The sequence below is a fragment of the Panthera tigris genome, chromosome A3 (assembly GCF_018350195.1).
Source record: "Panthera tigris isolate Pti1 chromosome A3, P.tigris_Pti1_mat1.1, whole genome shotgun sequence".
NCBI classification, from domain to species: Eukaryota; Metazoa; Chordata; class Mammalia; order Carnivora; family Felidae; genus Panthera; species Panthera tigris.
Window position 1 is genome coordinate 85,731,424 of NC_056662.1, and position 19,859 is coordinate 85,751,282.

Below are 19,859 nucleotides of genomic sequence, written 5' to 3' on the forward strand. Positions count from 1 at the left end.
ACCATCTCAACTGCAACTGCAACATCCAACCCACATCTATCCATCTTTTCTCTAAATGTGCTGTGAGACATCGTGTGAAACGATTTGCTGAAACACAGATAAACTCCATCTGTCAGCCCCCATCTACAAATCTAGTAGGACTTGCAAAACTAAATGAGGTTTGGCACGATTCTCTCTCTGCAAACCTTTGCTCACAGGGATGACCACCGTTTCCTGTCTTTGGAACGTAGAAGCCATCTGTGTAATAATCCGCTCTAGTTTCCTGCCAAGTTCTGACGTCCCTCTCACCAGTCAGCAGTTCCCACCAGAAATGCTCAGGGCCTCAGGGCCTCCCATCCCTCCACTGGCCCATGTCCAGGTCACAGAAATGGCTCCCTTGTCCCTCTTCATGTAACAAGACTGCAATGTGAAGCGTGGAGAGTTCAGTTTAGTGTGATTATTTCTGTATCAGCTCAGGATCGCTCAGCATAAGAACAGACTTCACCAGGAAGCACACTAGTTTTGAAATCCAGCTCTGTCACGCATTGTGCAGTTTTAGCTAATTACCCTCCCTCTCTGACTCCACAAAATGAGCGCATGAGAAGGTTGAAGGATTGAATGCAATATCGTACATGAAGTGCTTAGCACAGGAGTTGGCACATGTCATTGTCACTATAAGAAAATCACCTATTACAGGTCAGGGATGGAGACCAGGCAAGGCACAGGCCCAGAAGGAGGGTGTATGTGGGAGGGGCATATTCACAGGTATGCAATTTACGTATTTTTCTACACGTTAGTAAATGTACAGAAAAGACCCTCTTCCCTATGAAGCCTGGAGTCTCATAGAGAACAAATGATGAAAGATGTCTGCCCCCTTTTAGTCACATGGTTGTGAATTTACTGTCTTCAGGTCAGACTGAAGTCCTGAAAGACTGCCCCAGGCTGGTTCCTGGAACTGCTGTTCAGACGGGCACATGGGTTATTTCAAGGGCAAGTTCTTCAGGTGGCTCCTAAACACCCAGAGAGCTCAGTACAAGGGATTCAGTGCCTTTGAGCACTCCTAAGGAGACACAGAGGAACAGGGTAGAGGCCTCTCAAAAGAATGTCAACCCAAGAGGCAAAAGCTATCACAGGCCATGCTCCCAGTCTTCATGGGAAAACTGCAGAAGAGACATGTTCTGTGCCTTCATTGATTACAGTTAAGTTGGCAGGACTCAGCTACAGTGGATTTTAGAAGGTCTGGGTCTGTTTCTAAAGGTCATTTATCTTAAAAGTACTTGAACTAAAGGCTATAGTAATAGATGACAGCTGGGAATTTTAAATTTCATTTTCAGTTCCGAAAAAAAATAAGAGGGTTGGGTTTCCATTTATATTTTCATACTGAGGATAAGTCATAAGGGAAATTTCGTTGTGTTTGTCAGTCTAAAAAACCATCAATTCAGTGTGCATAGTCACGGATTCAAGCTGCTTAGAAAACCCAGGAGAAGCAGCACTCCTCACCAGTCGCCATGAAAGTGACATGCGGGGGCGCCTGGGTGGCGCAGTCGGTTGAGCGTCCGACTTCAGCCAGGTCACGATCTCGCGGTCCGTGAGTTCGAGCCCCGCGTCGGGCTCTGGGCTGATGGCTCGGAGCCTGGAGCCTGCTTCCGATTCTGTGTCTCCCTCTCTCTCTGCCCCTCCCCCGTTCATGCTCTGTCTCTCTCTGTCCCAAAAATAAATTAAAAAACAAACAAAAAAAAAAAAAAAACGTTGAAAGTGACATGCGGAGGGTAAGAGCAGCAGCTGCGGGGAAGATCCTCTGAAGGGCAAGAGTCCCTGCCAGGTCCCTTTTTCATAAAGCTCCTCCTATTCCAGAACACCTGGAGGAGCCTGGAGCTCTGCTAGGAGGGGTGGTACCTCCAGACTTGACTTCGACCAACTTTATCAGGAGCCAGAAATCACAACGGGAACAAAACCACAACAGCCAGGAGCCCAGCACCAACAGGGAGCCAGGAGCAGCCAGGTCCAGCCAGGAGCAGCTGGCTGCAGTGACTTACAGCTGTAGTGAAAGGCTGGCAGAAAAGCAGGGCCCTGCCCCCCCTAGACTCACCACCTAACTGAGAAGGGGGCTCTCAGGGCAGAAGGGATATAAATGGTCCCAAAATCTAGAGAGCTTGGTCTAAAAGGCCCAGGTCCAATGAAAACAAGCCTGGAGCCTTAACAGCTGCCCTATTTTGATATCAGAAACCCATTCTTAGTCTTGCTAATGGCTGAAAATGTACAAAGTTTATGTTTTTATTTCATGGACTTAATTAATGCTTAAAAGAATTAAACCAGTAAGGCCCAAGACCACAGCTTCCTGGTCCACCATGGATGGGCTACTTTTCCCAGAGCCTGCCTCTTACTGAGAAGTCCTCCTGTTCCTTCTCAGGGTTGTGGTAGCCCTACTTTAAGATTTGAGGTGTGGTCAGAGCCTGCATGAGCCCAACAGGCTGTGGGCCCCTGCTGTGATCAGAAAACTTCTCTGTACATATGTATCTCCTCAAACTAATTACCAGAAATTCTCCAAAAGAAGGGTTCATCTTTTTGACTTAAGGACTTGAGCCTAGCTAACATCCCAGTGTCCACCAGCAGGAGAAATACACACACACACACACACACACACACACACACACACACACACACACACCACTGAGGAAAATTAGGGTATCAGTTAGTCTCCCTTAACCAACTAGCAGAGTAAATCTTGTTCTTTTATTCATTCACCATTTTTTTATGTAGCTAATAATTGGATCCTTTACAATGAGCCAGGCACTATGCTATCTGCTTAAAAAATTTCATGATCTTCATGTATCACAAAACTTTCTGATTATAAATACTTTCAGAGTATACCGAAGTGACAGATCCCCTTGGTGATCCTGATGCTGTAGGTCCAGGCTTGGGTTTGGGCATTTGCGTTTTTAACAAGGAAGCCAGGTGATGCTTATGATCACGTAGCTCTCCTGGGAGGCTTCTCAGTTTGTCCACCTTGCCTTCTTGACTGAGGTGCCCCCAGTTTCCCAGCAGGTGTGATCTCATCACTGCAGAGCAAAATAAAGAAGGCTGGTCAGCTGAAGGAGGAGCGCCTACCTCCCAGTGTGGTCTGAAAATCCATTGGCTTCCCTTGGGCAGTCACACAACAGCCTCATGTTGAACAGACAGCCTGAAGCCCCCAGATCTTCTTCTCCTAGGCTGGGACTGGGCTGGGAGTCGCCCATAACAGTATCGATTTTCTTTACCTAAGTGGTAGACCTGGCTAGTAATCCTAAATAAAGAGTGGTCTCACAACCTCTCGCTCCAGCTTGTCCAGTTCTCTGCAGCATCCTTACTCCATTCTCCCCTGCATGAGGCTCCTCTCACCGCCAGGAGTCGTCAGTACATGTGGCAGAAAATGCCCATGTACCCTGTTGTCCATCTGAAGCAGGAGCTGAACTTGGCCACAGCCACCTCCACCATCAGGAACCTGTCCAAAAGCTATCCTTCCTGTATATTTTTTGAACAGGCTTTTAGCTATTAAAAACCAAAGTAGTACTCTGCAAGGAAATTTTTAATGGAGACAAACTATCCCAAACTGTACATACTGCCTTTTTTGATCTTATTAAATTCTCAGCATTAGTGCCATGATTTAAGGAAACGAGAGGCCAACTCACTTGAAGTCTGTTTTGGTTAACGTTTATGTTGTTGATGGTCCCACCTATTGAAAAGGCAAAGAAATGTCTACGGAGGGAGCCAAGACAGTCTCATGGCTGCGAAGAAACCTTGGACCCGTGCCCTACCTACCTCTTTGTGGCTCAGTTTTTCCAGCCACGTAAGGGAGCGATGATTCCTGTCACCTTCTCCTCATGAGGAACTCCTGAGGTAGCCATATGCAAGGCCGTGCTGGACTTTGAATTTCTGGGGCAAAAATTCAACAGTTGCTGTTGTAGTGTGGTTCCCCGAAACTGGGTTTCTTCATCCACCAAGTGTTACCACTGGTGTCTGGAATGATGAGAAATGCCTCAAAGTAGGTAATCAGGCAATTGAAGGAGACTTTTCCCACATGTTGTTGATGGAGCAACAAGTCATTGGGTCTGAAATCTCTAGGTCTGAGACACTAGGAAAATTACAGCTTGTGTCTATAACAGAAAAGTCCTCTTTGAATTATATAACATTTATAAATTATAATAATTGCTCTCAAAGCAAGTCTGTGTATATTGTTCTTTATTTTTTTAAAACAACTTTTCAACATTCCTTAGCTTCCATTGAATGTACTGCTTAGAATGAATTTATGTAGCAAGCATGTGACTCTCCTCTGATGGAAGGTGAGGCCAGTGTCCACTGTGTTCTCTCTGAGCAGAGACTGTAAGGGGCCGATCCTAGCTAACTATAAAACTGAAAGATGGAGCAGGGGACCCCTGGAGGTCCCTACGCTCCAATGATTCCTCTCCTCTGTATCAAATCTCTTAAAGAGATCATCATTACCTCAAATACAAAGGGTGATTTCATTTGATATGTTCTGGGAATACAGCTTATATGAACCATGAAAACAAAATGATGACTGATTAAATCTATTAAATAAAACATCATTCAAGCAATATAGGAGATGGATGGAATGCCACAGGAGACTTAAACAATATTTATTCACTTATACACTGAGAAGTGGAAACACCTGGGAAAACACGGTGTGGGGCTTTTAAATAACACCACACATTTATAACAGCTGCTTGTTGACCAAGCGCTATAAAGAAACCCACCCTCAATTACAGAGGACCAAAAGCCAGTGGACACTCTCCCACAAAACAGTCATCACCCACTGAGACCTACTTAAGTAACCTTCCAAAAGTTTCCATACAATTTCATGCATCTAAAGTACACTAAAATCTCACATTAGGAGATATCAGAGTCTGGAGGTTTTATTAGTCGCTGTACCCAAATGAAAGATTATTTCTTTTAAATTCTCTAGATAAAGCCCCATCTTGTTCCCATATCATAATTCAACTTTTAAATTTTTTAAATTTTATGTATTTATTTTGAGAGAGACAGAGCAAGCAGGAGAGGGGCAGAGAGAAAGGGAGAGACAGCATCCCAAGCAGACTCCACACTGCCAGCACAGAGTCTGATGCAGGGCTTGAACCCACAAACCATGAGATCATGACCTGAGCCAAAACCAAGAGTCAGACACTTAACCGACTGAGCCACCCAGGCACCCCTCATAATTCAACTTTTAATGTGAATGAGAGTAAAAAGGGGACCTATATATAAAGTAGAACGCATTCAGTGGGGTCTCAGTCCTAATCCCAGGACAGCTTATCCAAGAGACACTGTCAGTTAGTCAATTAAATTTTGCCTGGACTCAGTTTCCCATCTAGAAATAAAAAAAAAGAAGGAGAAGAGGAGGTGGATCCTTGTTTCCCTTGCATCACCCAAAATCAGTGGATCCACTGAAATGTGAAAATGGTGAGATGTGGAAATAAACAAACAAACAGATAGTCCCCAAATATTAATAGTTGTCATGTTAGAATAGTGAGCCTGGGGTTTTCTTTTCTTTTTCTCCAAAAAATGTTAATGCCCTTAATTGCTTTTATCTAATGAGAGTGATGGTAATTTAAGAAAAGAGGGAGAAAGAAGCAGATGTGAGCTTTAAGGCATGATTGTAGAACTGGGCCTATGATGTCTGAGCTAGGCTCCCCAGTGGGTAGAAAAATGTTCTGGCTAATTACATCAGAAGGAGGAGGTGTGAGTGGTTGGTCATGCCAGGACACAGTGGTTCTCAGCCATGGTCCCCTCTGCTTACAGCACATCCAGCCTCCAGCACCACCTTTGCTCCCATGGCCCAGGTCTCCTAGGACTCTCAATTGCAAGGTCACTGTCATTAAAACTTATCCTCTGGTCTTCTTGTCACTCTATTTGTCTAGTGGTCTCCACGAGAGCCCCACTCAGAGCTGTGGGATGAAATTCAATCTTCATTCAGTTCATAATTTTTTTTTTCTTTACCCAGGGACAGAGTATGATGAGGTAATATTTTCTGGTGTGCTGGCCCAAGATCTGAACCATTAAAAGTGAAAAATATTGAGAGCTTAAAAAGCCAGTGTCCAGTATTCTTTCAATGGTCTTGAGTGGACAGTGATGTTTTCCCAGATGTGAATTCCAGAGTCACAGAACCATCATTGTCCCCATCTGCCCCCATTGCAAAATGATAGTTAGTCATTGTCTATAACAGTAGCAATGAACTCTAGTAATGAACAAACAACCCAAGAAAATTCTCCTTTCCCCCAGAGGCTATTTAGTGGGCTATTCTAATATCAGTCAGAATAATAGCAGACTGGAAGGGAGTAGGGAATCACCCTGAAATCACTTAATGGTGAGGAAGAGGATGAAGAGTGAAAAGGTGCCTACGTAGACCAGTAAATGCCCTACTTCAAAGTTTCAGAAAATGGGCTTGCATTCCATTCTTCTAGAAAGTGCCTACAACCCCCCACCATTAACTTGGGCACTCTCTCCACAAGAACATAAGGATTGTCAGATGTCCTGCCACAACCCTGCATAGCAATCCTCAGATGCATACATCTCTTCGTTCATGTCCTGTTCTTCCCTTCTGGAAACATGTAGATGTGACAGCTTTGAAAACATCATTTTCCTCTGAAAAATGACACAAGGGGTGGAGGAGTTCAACCCCAATCCCTTTGATGAAAATATTCCTAAAATATTAACAACTTTGTGACTAGTCCACATTATACTGTGTGACTAACATAGGAACAAAAATCTCCTTGGAGATTAAACCAGTCTCTCTTGGGTCTTTGAACAAATTTGGGAAGGTAAGCACTAGATTGAAAGATGCATGGAATCTCTTTGTCCCCCTTTGTCTAGGACTCTCCCAGCCGAGGTGGATGAGCTCATGTGCTAACTTCCTTCAAATGCTCACCTCCCGCATGTGCTCACTCCTCTTTAAGTGCTCTGTGGCACACGTTCATCCTTTGCCTCCCCTCCATTCCCATCCACTGGGTCACTTTCACCACCACCCCCAGATTTAACGATCCTGAGTGACCTTTCCTTGGCCTCAAAAGGATGGCTCGTTGTGCTGGGTGTCAGCATTGAAGGGGTTTTCCCCCCAGGTAACATTTTGGCATTTTAAGAGGGATCTCCATGAGATGCCCACAGAGGACCCCTAATATTGAAAACAGCAGACCCAGTGACAGGCTGGACTTGTCTGGGGTGGAGGGTAGGAAGAGGATGTCTCAAGGCAAACAAGCTGGAGTTCTATTCAGCCGACTCCCAGAGGCATCCACATCCTACATGGGGAAGGCAAAGGGGAGAGGCTGGGGGAGAGAGCTGAGCTGAGAAAGAACAATGAGTTGGGAGAAGCCAACAACACAGGCCTCTTTGCAATGTGGTCTGTAACCCCTGTCAGACAGCTTATTTCTTGAACCCCTAGCAAGTGTCTGATGCTATTCCAGAAGCTTCTTTCAGACCAAATAATATGACAAAGTCTCTGTACTCAAAGAAAGAAAGCTGGAAAACATGGAGGGACCAGGTAGAAATCACGATGGCCAAAAAGGGGATAAGGATTATTGCAATTGCTACTGGGCTTTGTGCTGATTCCTTATTTTACCACTTCACAGCTGAAGCTCCCAGAAAAGCAGATAAGCTGTGGAGAACTGTGGCGTGTCTCCAAACTGCCTCAGTTTGCATTGCATTCTTCTGCCTCAGTCCCAGCCACATCTCTCAGCCTCAAGAATCCTCTTTCTCTCTGAACTGGGAGGAGGTGGTGAGCATGGCAGCAGAAGGGGGAGTGGGCCAAACCACTATACCCCCTGCACATTGCAGGGTCTTTGGAGACAGAACAAAGATGGCTCTTACTCAGCATGAGGTCACCTTTCTTTTCTCTGGACTGTCTGGATTCACAGGGTTTATTTGGGTTCTCTGCCTGAATTCACTCTGGAGCTGATCACTGTGAACAGGCCCGGGACCCAGCTAGGAGGCTCCCCTCCAGGTAGACACACATACACAAACACACACGCGCACGCACGCGCGCACACACACACACACACACACACACAGAGTCTGTAACCAGGAGGCTGGGAAAGTACGAAGGGACACAGTTCAGAAGCAGCAGCATTAAGGGGAAAGCACAGAAGCCCCAGAGTCAGACCGACCTAGGTTGAAACCTGTCCCTGTCATTTACTATTTGTGTGGCCCTGGTCCTAGCCTTTGAGAGCCTCCATTTCTTTGTCTTTGAAATGGGGATAGTAATTCCTACCTTACAAGGTTGTGGTGAGGTTTTAGGATAACATAGATAGGGATTAGATAAATCATGGCTATTATAGTTATAACAGTGACCACCCTGTACCCATTAGATAGGCTTTTAAGAGGCACCTGGGTGGCTCAGTAGGTTGAGTGTCCAACTCTTGGTTTTGGCTCAGGTCATGATCTCACGGTTCGTGAGACTGAGCCCCACATCAGGCTCCACACTGACCATGCGGAGCCTGCTTGACATTCTCTCTCCCTCTCTTTCTGCCCCTTCCCCACTTGTGTTCTGTCTCTCTCTCTCTCAAAATAAATAAATAAACACTTAAAAAAAGATAAGCTTTTTTTTTAAACATTTTTATTTATTTTTGAGAGAGAGAGAGAGAGAGAGAGAGAGACAGAGCATGAGTGGGGGAGGGGCAGAGAGAGAGGGAGACACAGAATCCCAAGCAGGCTCCAGGCTCTGAGCTGACAGCACAGAGCCCAATGAGGGACTCGAACTCACCAACTGTGAGATCATGACCTGAGCCGAAGTCAGACGCCTAACTGACTGACTGAGCCACTCAGGCGCCCCCAAAAAGATAAGTTTTTAAGCTTGTTCACAAGATACAAATAGGATCATAACATTCACAGGGCTTAATGCAGTATTTGACAAATGTTGCCCCATGTTCCTGGAAGCAAGACCTGCTCCTTCATTGCTATATTTTCCAAATGCTTTGGCAGCCCTCGGTGTGCCAGGTCCTGGGTGGTGAGGGGAATTCAATGGTCCAAAAAGGGCTCGCAGTATCATGGCAAAGAGCAAGACAAATAGACAAATAAATTATGACAAAGGTTGAAGAGGAAAGGGGCAGGAAACCATGAGAGAGATTACCAGGTGGGCCTGAATGAGATAGGATGTGGGCAGGCAAAACCTCTGTGAAGAAGTGACTAACCTGAGACATGAGTTATGAGTAGAATTTAGCCAAGCAAAGTTTGGAGGTAGCATGTTCCAGGAAGTGTATACGCAAAGGTCATGAAGCACACATGTCCATGAATTTGAAAGGAAGCCACAGGGCTGGCAGGTGAGGAGAAGGAGGGAGCATGGCAGGGGGTAAGGCTGATCATTCAGCACCTTGTCAGCCATGTTGGCATTTGGGATCTCAGCAGTAGGATGGACTGGGACAGGAGACCAGCAAGGCCTCAGACAGGCTAGCCAGGAGGCAGGAGATGATGGCAGATGGACCAGCTGGAGGAACAGGGTCTTTACCTTATGCTCACATCCAGTGTGGACCAGAGCCCCTTGGAAAACATGCCTTTCTCATGCTCCTCAGAGGTGAAGAACTTGGTCTTTACCTCTTCAGAGGTAAAGACAGCGTCTTGGAGACCTTCGCGTTCACACCTCTTACTGAGTCAGGAGGTGAAGGCTCTGTCTCCTGTGGTCCATGCAGCCTCCCCATCCCCAGCTCTCAATCCTTCCAAATCAGGTGAGCAGGAAGATGGCTTCTTTCCGCGTGGTAACTTACATTCCCAAACTGCCCTCGCCACACCAGCAGATGGATGTGTTTATACAGTCTAGCCTTCCTGAGTTAGATTTAAATTGAAGTAAGAGCCGAGGGGGCACAAGGCACATTAACCAAAAGTCTGGTTTGTCTGTGTGTCTCCGAAGCAGCCTCATTCCCAGCAGGTGAAAAAAAAGCCCCTGCTCTAGCCCAGTCCACAGCCACCCTCCCATAGAGCAGGGCCTGGTGAAAGGCTGGTTGACTGGGGAAGACACAGAGCAGGTCATGAAGCAAGGGGAGGCAAAGCTCAAGATGGTTCCCAGGGTCTCACCAACACGCAGGAAGGGCAGAACCTGGGAGCCAGAGCAGTGTTCAAGAAGTGTGAAATGTTACCAGTCAGAAGCAGCAACATAACTAGTTGGGAGGAGACTGGGAAGAATTCTGAAGTTAGGCCCACGCAGGCCCCTGGGGTGACATTTTCTATCCTGACCAGGAGGGAGCATTTAAATAGACGGAAGTGAAGCGGGGGATGCAACTCACGGTCTCTCCAAGTGGAGGCCTCTGTTGAGTCCACTTTTTCTGAACAAATAAGATTAACTGGTTATTGACAACATCTTTGATTTACAGTTAAGGTGCTGAGATCCCCAAAAGCTTTGCTATATTTGATAGTCTGCCTCTTTCCAAAGGATTCAAGGTGTACTATTTCTTCCTCTTAAAGATTCTTCCTACATTGTCACTAAATTATTACTGTAACAGGCCATTTCTTCCAGACCCTACAGAACATAAGCCCAGGTCAGCCTGGGGAGAATTATCACAAATATTTCATTAGCGCAGCCTGAATTCGTGAGATGTTTCCAAAATGGAAAGGAGGCATTTTGATACTGGGTCATGGTCTCACTTCAGATCCAACTCTACATGATCTCGTAATTAGGGAGAATATTGGGTCCCAGTGGAGGCCTGAAACCAATTTTGAGGTTGGATAACTTAAATTAATACTTTTTACTCCTAAATGAAACCCAGATTTTGAGTGCTATAAATTTTCCATTTGTGTGTCTGGCAAGTCTCAAACAGCAGCCATGATATTTCAGGGTTCTGACTACTGTCTTCCTTTAGTTTAGATTTGAGAGGCACTCTGGCAGGATCATACTAGCCCTTACCTGAAGAGAAGATGAGTCCAGGAAAATTGAGAGGGCTTCTCCAGGCCAGCTGGGTAGAGATCAGCCTATGTAAATTTGGACTAGGTACCCAACTACACGGTCAAAACTGAAGGGGCATGCAAAGGCCCAGCTAGCTCCCAGAAGATCAACAGGCTAGCCTGCCACAGCACTCCAAATGCCCAATACTGGGGAAACTCCTTTAGAATACCACACTGTGTTCAGGAGGTTCCTTTTAGGAATAGTATTATTTAGGTTAGAGGTCCGGCTGATCTAGCAAAATCTCAAAATAATATAAGGTTTGAACAGGATAAAACTTTTTTTCTCACACACATAACCCTCTGGGGAGAAGCTGTCCAGGGTCGGTATGATGGCTCCATGCTATTGGGCACCTAGGCTTCTTCTCATGTTTCTTCATCCCTACAGTGTGACTCTCATCTACACAGCCAAAAAAGAAAAAGGAAAAGAAAAAGAAAAGGGGAAGTTATACCCCTTCGATTTAAGGCACAACCTAGAATTTATACACATCACTTCTGCTCATATCCAACTGATGAGAACATAGGTTACATAGCCACACGTCAGTGCAGAGGAGGCCACCCCCATCTGCAAATTCATGCACCACAGTAGGTCAGACCTTTGAGCATCATTCATTGCCTCTTGAACTGATCTGTGCAAGGGAGGCTGGGAAATGTAATCAATGCTAGATGGTCATGTGCCCAATGAAATTCGAGGGTTCTACTACTGAAGGAAGAATGTGAAAATGGATATGGAAGATAACTGGCCATCTCTCTTACATGGAAAGAAAGCACCTTTGAGGAATAAACCTTCATAGTGGATCCAGCTCACGGATCAGATTAGAGATATGTCACATAGAAAGTAAAGAGAAGGAGTGAAAGGGACAGGCACACAGGACAAGCAAGCTTTGATTGAAAGGAGGAGTAAGACTCTGGGGCCCTTTTCCAGGAAATACAGCTGAAGGGCACTGAAATTCTGAAGAAGGAACAACCAGAGACGTGGAAAAAGCTGGAAGAGAATGATGGCAGCGGGGAAGTACTGGGACCCAAAACAAACTCTCCAATGTATATTATTACTGGTGGCCAACTCTTTTAAGTAGCCGTACTTCTTGATGCATTTTGCCCTACATGCATTCCAATCTAAAAGCACATGTTGCTCAAAAGAAAGAGAGTCAAACAGACCTGGATTCAAATCTCTACTCTATCATTGACTTGCAGAGAGACCCTGGGCAAATTCCTTTGTGTTCCAAGCCTGTTTCTACATTTTTAAATTGGGGTAGTAGTACTAACCACTCTTTCTATTAAGAGGGCAAAATGAGATGATGTATATAAAACAACTAGTGCCCAGCATGGCACAGTAGAAGCACTCAGCGAAAGGTAGATGTGGTTAGCATGAAACTTTTTGCTTCATAACCAGCACCAGTCTCTCAGATAGGGGGCTTAGCTTTGCAGACAGGGCTGTGGATAGGAAAATGGCATGTGTGTGAGGTACCAAAAATCTAAAGAACACATACCCATTTAGGATGCCACTCACTGGCACAATATAGTCATCATAGAAGTAAAATTGTTGTCTTTTTAAATTAATATTCCCTCCACTCTGGGGAAAGCACTTCGGCAGCAACAGGCATAAGGGAAGAATTCATGCCTCACATTATACAAAAGAAGAAAACAGCCTTCATCCATGATCTTATATAAATGGAGCAGGATGAGGTTGGGGCTATACAGCAGATGAATAAGTAATTTCATAATTTTACATTTTGACAGCCAAGCTAAATAACGCTGTTGGCCAAGCCATCTCTGTCAGCTCATCTTCTGGCACCAATTTTTAATTTAATTTTTTTAATATTTATTTATTTTTTGAGAGAGAGAGATAGACAGACAGACAGTGCACGAGTCAGGGAGAGGCAGAGAGAGAGAGGGAGGTACAGAATCCAAAGCAGGCTCCAGACTCCAGTCTCTGAGCTGTCAGCACAGATCCTGACCTGGGGCTTGAACTCACAAACTGTGAGATCATGACCTGAGTCGAAGTCGGAGGCTTAACCAGCTGAGCCACCCAGGCGCCCCTCACACCAATTTTTTAAGGCAAATACATCAACACAAATGAAATAATGATTGTATTAATGACAGTTCTAAGTAGTCAGAGCCGTTTAACTGGGGGACAGGGCAGTAAAACAAATTCTCAGGATTATTAGCTGGGAGAGAAGACTCTGAAAAAAATTAGTTAGTCCTGGGTCAGTCTTCCACTCACTCAGCATGACCATGCCGCAGTGTTTTTTTAAATCTTAGAAAAGTACATTAAAACAACATTATTTCTCAGACTCATCCAAAATGTCAATTAAAACCAGGCTCTTTGGAGAAGTCACTGCTGCACTGCTTAGCAGGACCCATGGGGCATACGGTGGACTCCATGCGACCGAGGAAGAGAGGATGGTCAAGAGCAATGGCTGGTTTTTAAAAAGCAAAATGAAGAAACAGTATTTAGAGTATACTACACTGGCTCAGACCTTTCAGACCTACTTCCTCTTGAGCCAACAAACGTTTTCAACGAATTCCACCTCTCAAGCGTACTCTCCATGGTATCTCCGCACACATCTCTGTCTTGCTCTCCTGAAAGGGCTGAATTTTAGAGCCAATCCCACTAACGACACTTTGGCCACCTGATCACTTTTCCTGGATCTCCTGTCTCCAATTCTATTTTGTCTTCTTTTTTTAATTTGTCAGAACCAGACAGATGCAGACGAATGTGCCATGGTTTTATAGGATGATGAGACTTGAAAGAGAGAGTATTTAAGCATCAGAGTGTGAAGATTCATTTATAAAAAAAAAAAAACAATTCCTTATGGTACCATGTTTGTTTCTGTCTTTGTCAGCTGCAGTGGTTTACTGAACTTTAAAGACTGTCGGCCCTGAAGGGCAATTTGAACATACGTGTTTCACTTGACTGCAGAATCAGGGCAGACTTTCCAACCTGGAGCTACCCACTGGCAGATAGGGTGTCTCCGGCCCAGCTCATATGAATGCACTTGCAAGTGTGGACACAGGCAAAGTCTTCTCATTATTGCAACACCTTTCCCAGTCCTCCCCCAGTTCAGCCTTTACTCATCATCATAACAGCCTATGTTTCATAATTAATAGCACGGGGTAATATCAAGAAACAGAAGGGGAAATGTGTGATAGTTGCCTTTGAGGTACTATCTTTCTCTCATCCAGTGATCTTATCTCTCTCCAGGCGGCCCTTGGATTCTAGCGATGTGATTTTCTAGCTAAGGAGGCAATAAGGAGAGCGCACAGATCTGGCTCCTTCCCAGCAACTTTGGAAAAGGTGCCAAGTTAAGAGTCCAAAAAAAGGGGGGAAACCTACAACACCTCCTATTTTCAGCTCCACAAACCAGGAATGACCCTCCTAGACAAAGACAGGAGTTGCTGCTTGTTTCTGTATTACTCTGTAACAAAACACTGCAAAGCACACTGGCTTAAAACAACAATTTGCTGTTTTCTCTTACAGTTCTGTGGGTTGACCAGAATCAGCTGTATAATCTCATTTGGCATCTCTGATGAAGTTGTAGTCAGAGAGTGGCTAGGGCTGGAGTCATCAGAAGGTTGATTGGGCTGGACGTTCAAGAAGTTGCTTCCCTCACTTCTCTGTCGTCAGTGCTCCTCCACACGGAGAAGAGGAGAATAGAGTAGCCTCAGGACACCAAATCCAGGAAGCAGAAAATTCCAGGCCTCTTTTCATTTTTTTTTTAATGTTTATTTATTTTTGAGGGTGTGGGGGGAAGGGCAGAGAGAGAGGGAGACCGAGGACCCGAAGCAGAGTCTGTGCTGACAGCAAAGAGCCTGATGCAGGGCTTGAATTCATGAACCATGAGATCATGACCTGAGCCAAAGTCGGACACTTAACTGACTGAGCCACCCAGTCACCCCATTTGTTGAAAATTCCAGGTCAGGCACAAAGCTAGCATATCACTTCCATCACATTCCATTATTCAAAACTCTTACAAATCAACCCAGAGTCAAGGGAGTGGAGAAATAGACTCCTTCTCACACAGGAGAGAAAGAATTAATGGCAGCCATCTTTTCAGACAAGCTACCACCAAACAGGAAGAGAGAAATTTTTAGAACATAAGAAATTCTCTGCCTCAACTGCTCTGAGGGAGGCCCACTCCCTGCTGCTCTTGAGTGGCCCGGTGACTAAACAGCAAAGTAAAATTTGAGCAAATATAATTGTTTAAAATATCAACAGGGAGTACTTAATAAACCCTTAGACTTTACTAGATCAAGCAGATTAAGTAAACAAACAAACAATATAAAGGCTTTAATAAACAATGATTAATGAATATTTATTTAATAGTGCAGCCATCAAATTAAGAACTCACATTATTTCTTAAATTTATAAAAATTACTAAGTCTAAGAGGAAATCAAAACTATAGTTACTGGGATTCTAGAAAATAATGACAGTTGGAACACCACAATTAAAAACTTCTGGAATTTGAAAAAATCATAGTCTTGAATTATTTCATTATTAAACAAGAAAAATGAAAATAAATGAGCTAAGTATTGAGTTAAAACTTAGAAAATAATATGGAACAAATCTACAGAAAGCAGAAATAAGGAATCTATGAATATAAGAACAATTAATGAAAATAAAGCAAAATCTGTAGAACTGAGAAATAAGTCTTAAAATTTTTTTGGAAATGCCAATATCATTGGCAAATTCTTGAAAGCCAAAAAAAAAGAACATGCAAATATGTATATTAGTGATTACAAAAGAGGTAACACCACAAATAGATTTAACTGTGAGAAATTTCCTTTGTGCAAAGCACAAACCTATGCAAATGCTTCAAAAGTCTTGATAAAATGGGGCAACTGGGTGGCTCAGTCAGTTGAGTGCCCAACTCTTGATTTCAACTCAGGTATAAATCCCAGGGTTGTGGTCTCAAGCACTACTTCAGGCTCCAAGATGAGTGTGGAGCCTGCTTAAGATATTCTCTCTGTCTCTCTGTCTCTGTCTCTCTCTCTCTCTTTCTCTCTGCCCCTCTCCCCCATTTGCATGCTCGCTGTCTCTATCTAAAAAAAAAAACAAACAAACAAAAAAAAACAACCTTGATAAAATGAATGGTTTTCTAAGAAAGGATAAATTATGGAAATGGACTCAGAAAGGGTACAAAACCTGAGTAGGTCAATACCTGTGGCAAAAACTTTTAAAGTCATCAAAGAACTGCACTCTAGAAAAACAGCATGTCCAGGAGCACCTGGGTGGTTCAGTCGGGTGAGCGTCCAACCTCTGGTCCGGTCATGATCTCACAGTTTGTGGGTTCAAGCCCAGCGTCAGGCTCTGTGCTGACAGCTCAGAGCCTGGAGCCTGCTTCTGATTCTGTATCTCCCTCTCTCTCTACTCCCTCCCCTGCTCACACTTTCTCTCTCTCTCTCTCAAAAATAAATAATAAACATTAAAAAAAGAAAAAGAAAAACAGGACATCCAGAACGATTTTGAGAGAATTTTCTCATGCTTTTAATGAACAAAGAATTCTTACACTATTTCAGAAATATAGAATATATTAGAAAATGAAAATCCTCCCCATTTCTTTTGTAAAGTTAACATAATCTTGATGACAAAAATAGCACACAACAAAAGAATAATGGCCAATCTCATATATGAAATTGGATACAAAAATCCCACGTCAAAGGTTAACTGTTGATTCTAGAGCTTACCAGAATTTATTATAGATGTGTTAGGGGAAAATTAGAAATTAGGTGGACTCTTAATGCCCACTAAAGAATTTGATAACTGCATTTGTGCTTTCATATGATAGAAGATTATGCAACCATTGCAAATCATATTGAAAATGGCAGGGGAGAAATGGTCACAGCATAGTATTTTAAAACTGGTTCAGAATGATCCCATTTTTGTAAATACATGCACATGTGTGTGTGTGTGTGTGTGTGTGTGTGTGTGTGTGGCCTGAAAGGAAGAGCACAAATGGTAACTCTCTGAGTGTCAAAACTTAAAATTCTTCTCTCCTCCTCTTCCTTCTTCCTTCTTTTGTACATTTTCCAGATTTTCCACAAAGAAAATGTGTTACTTTGTAATCAGATGAAAAACAGGGAATTTTATTCTTAAATAAGTCTTATCTCAGTAGTAATCCTTAACAAGTCCTATGTTTGCACGTCCCACTAAAGATGAGCCATTTTATTTCTGCCCCTTCGTTTTTCTAGTTTCCTCTTGTTACCAAATGTTTCCTTTCTGCTTTCATCTTCCCCTCAGTTTTGGCATCCAAAGAGGTTACTGTGGAAAGCATGCCAGTATGTGTGTCAGCAAAATGAATCAAACAACTGAAAGAATTGACCTTGGATCCTTTTGCATGAACAGCACATAAAAGGCAGGCTGCTGTATGAGATTTATAGACAGGGCAAGTTTGAGGTGGAGGAAAGCAGTCAAAAAGGACTCTGGCATCACCACTCACAACACACCCTTCCCTTTGGCCCCGGCTCCAGCTTTGGGGAAGGGGAAAGAAGCAAGACAGGTGTCTCTGTGGCATTTTGTCCCTGTCATGGGCCCGGGAATGAATGTTGTCAAACAAAAAGCCAGAGTATGGTGGCTTCATTTCAAACGATGGACGAAAGCTGAATGTAGGGTTCAAAGAAAGAGGAAGAAATAGGATGGCTGAAAAAAATGCAAAGGGAGCAGGGACCTGTGCGTGCTGAGGACCTTGGTGATTTTCCTACAGAAAGTGGGGAGGCATTGAAGAGTTTATGCAGGAAGGCAACTTTGAATGTGCATCTATGTATGTATAAATGTTTACATATATAGGCATATGTACATCTTACATACATGTGCAAACATGTATATATGTATGTACATACACATTCTTATTTATGTGTGTATGTGGATACATTTTATATGGAAACCAAAATATAACTGGAAAAGAGAAAGGCTGAAAACAGGAAGGCCAGTTTATGTAGTAGCCCAAGTTATAGAAGACTGGCCCAGGTTGGGAGAAGTGAATGGATATAAAGGATCTTTTTTTTTTCCTTCTATTTAAAATTTTGATTTAAATTCTAGTTAGTTAACATATAGTATAATATTGGTTTCAGGAATAGATGAAGGATCTTTTCAATATAGAATCAGAACTCTGCTTCTCCCTGACTTTGCAGAAGACAGCCACCCCAGTTCCTACTTTCATCCCCTCTATTCAACAGATCAAACCTAACCGACTGCCTCAGCTGGTAACTCAGTTGTAATTCCAAACTCATAAGAGAGAATCTGATTGGCCTAACTCAGATTAGGTGCCCACCTCTTGTCCAATCGACTACGGCCAAGGCCAGTGTCACAGAATGCAAACATGGTTGCTAGGGTCCATTTGTTTGTGGGATTAACAGACTGATATCTCTCTCCACCTGTGGACTACATTCTTCAATAGGGCAGGGACTATTTTTGGTTCCTTATCACTGAATTCAGCACCTTATTAGGTACCCGGGATGTAACCGGCACTCGGAAACCATTTGTATTTGTCAAAAGGATGAATGTACAAATAACAAATGGAGAGAAACATAGATGGGATAGAAGGCACTATTAAGTCATCCAATCCAGCCCTCCATCCATTCATTACTCATGTGTCTCCTTTATCACTGGAGCACCAACTTCAGCAGGATTACGTCAATTGCCTTCAATACACCAGTGAGCTTTTGTGGTCTAGTCTAAGGACCAACCCCCATTTGCAAGAGTGACTTAAGTGAGAAACTATGCTCCTAATTCTAAACAACTGACTTAAAACAAACTGTGGAAACCCAATCCATTTGTAACTTAAAAAATACCTCCATACAAGACAATCAATGGAAGAACTAAGCTGGAGAGAAAAGGTATCTGTCAGAAGAAACTTGGCATACATGTTACACTTTTTCCATCTGATTCTTTCAGTATTCTTCCTGTGGAATCCAATTTCCCTAAGTGACCTCTGTTCATAGGAAACTATTTGGTTTAATCTCTGGGAGCCATGGCATATTTTTAACCATCTCCAAAGGCCAGCTCCGTCTCCAATGAGCATGCCTGATACCCAAACAGATGTTTTATAACACTCAGCACACATGACCTCACCACTGGCAAGTCTTTTGCACACAATCAGCCCACAGCTCTTCTCAATCTCCCCTTTCATACCACAAACTAAATTCAGGACTCACAGGCAAGCTTGAGTCCTTACCACAGTAACCAAAGAGCAGAAGATGGAGATCCCAATTTTGAATTTTCAACTTATAAATATTTTAGAAATCTAATGATGAACCAGAAACTATGCAATACAAAGAGTTAGCCAAATTCAGGAGTATAAAAAGACTCGCAAACTGGCTGCCCCAAAAGAATTCAGATTCAAGTATCTGGGTAAAAGGTTCAAAAGCAACTCAAATTTTGATGGAGTTATAAAGCATGTTAACATTTCTAGTGTGGAAATCAAGGAGACCACATAGGACTCTTGCCACCCCTTCCCCAAAAGCCTAAAAGATCCCCAAAGAGACCACAAGGGGGTGACTAAGGAGACCTAAATAAACAATTGCAAGCTCATGGGGCTTTGATTCCTTGAGAACCTAAACCTGCAGGGAAAAATCTGAGCTTTTTAAGAAGGCTTGCTCCACCTCAGAAACCCTCAGAGATATAAGCAGTAGTTGTTGAGCACCAACTTAAACTTGAACCTATAAATATTTCAAGAGGAGAAGACCCGGAGGCTGCCTCAGAGACACTCATCCACACGTTGGGACCTATATATAAACTGGCACCTTAAAATGACAGCTATGTCAAGAGCTGATGGCTTCTGGCCAAGAGCTGTACGTTGTGTGATACCGTCTACAAGTGATCAAGAAAATATTTGCAAAAAAAAAAAAAAAAAAGGAAAGAAAGAAAATATTTGCGTTTTTAGTCTATATTCAGGATAATGGAGTGAAGAGAGGATAAGTGCCTAAGGCAAGCAGAGCTGGTTTTAATCCCACTTTAACCATTTACCAC

At 43.4% G+C, this 19,859-nt stretch overlaps 1 protein-coding gene across 3 annotated transcripts in view; it reads left to right on the plus strand.

The window, feature by feature from the left end:
- Nucleotides 1–19,859, plus strand: part of ANTXR1 (ANTXR cell adhesion molecule 1) — a 219,166-nt gene that overhangs the window by 190,506 nt on the left and 8,801 nt on the right. Inside the window, exon 18 of one of the 3 annotated variants that reach the window (XM_015538032.2) lies at nt 14,372–14,584. The exons of 1 other annotated variant lie outside the window; for it this stretch is intronic. In XM_015538032.2, the coding sequence (XP_015393518.1) occupies nt 14,372–14,470 (99 nt within the window). In that variant the 3' untranslated portion in view covers nt 14,471–14,584. Of the gene's footprint in view, nt 1–5,974; nt 6,127–14,371; nt 14,585–19,859 lie in introns of those variants that run through there. One more of the 3 variants, XM_042981613.1, reaches the window with a different exon arrangement.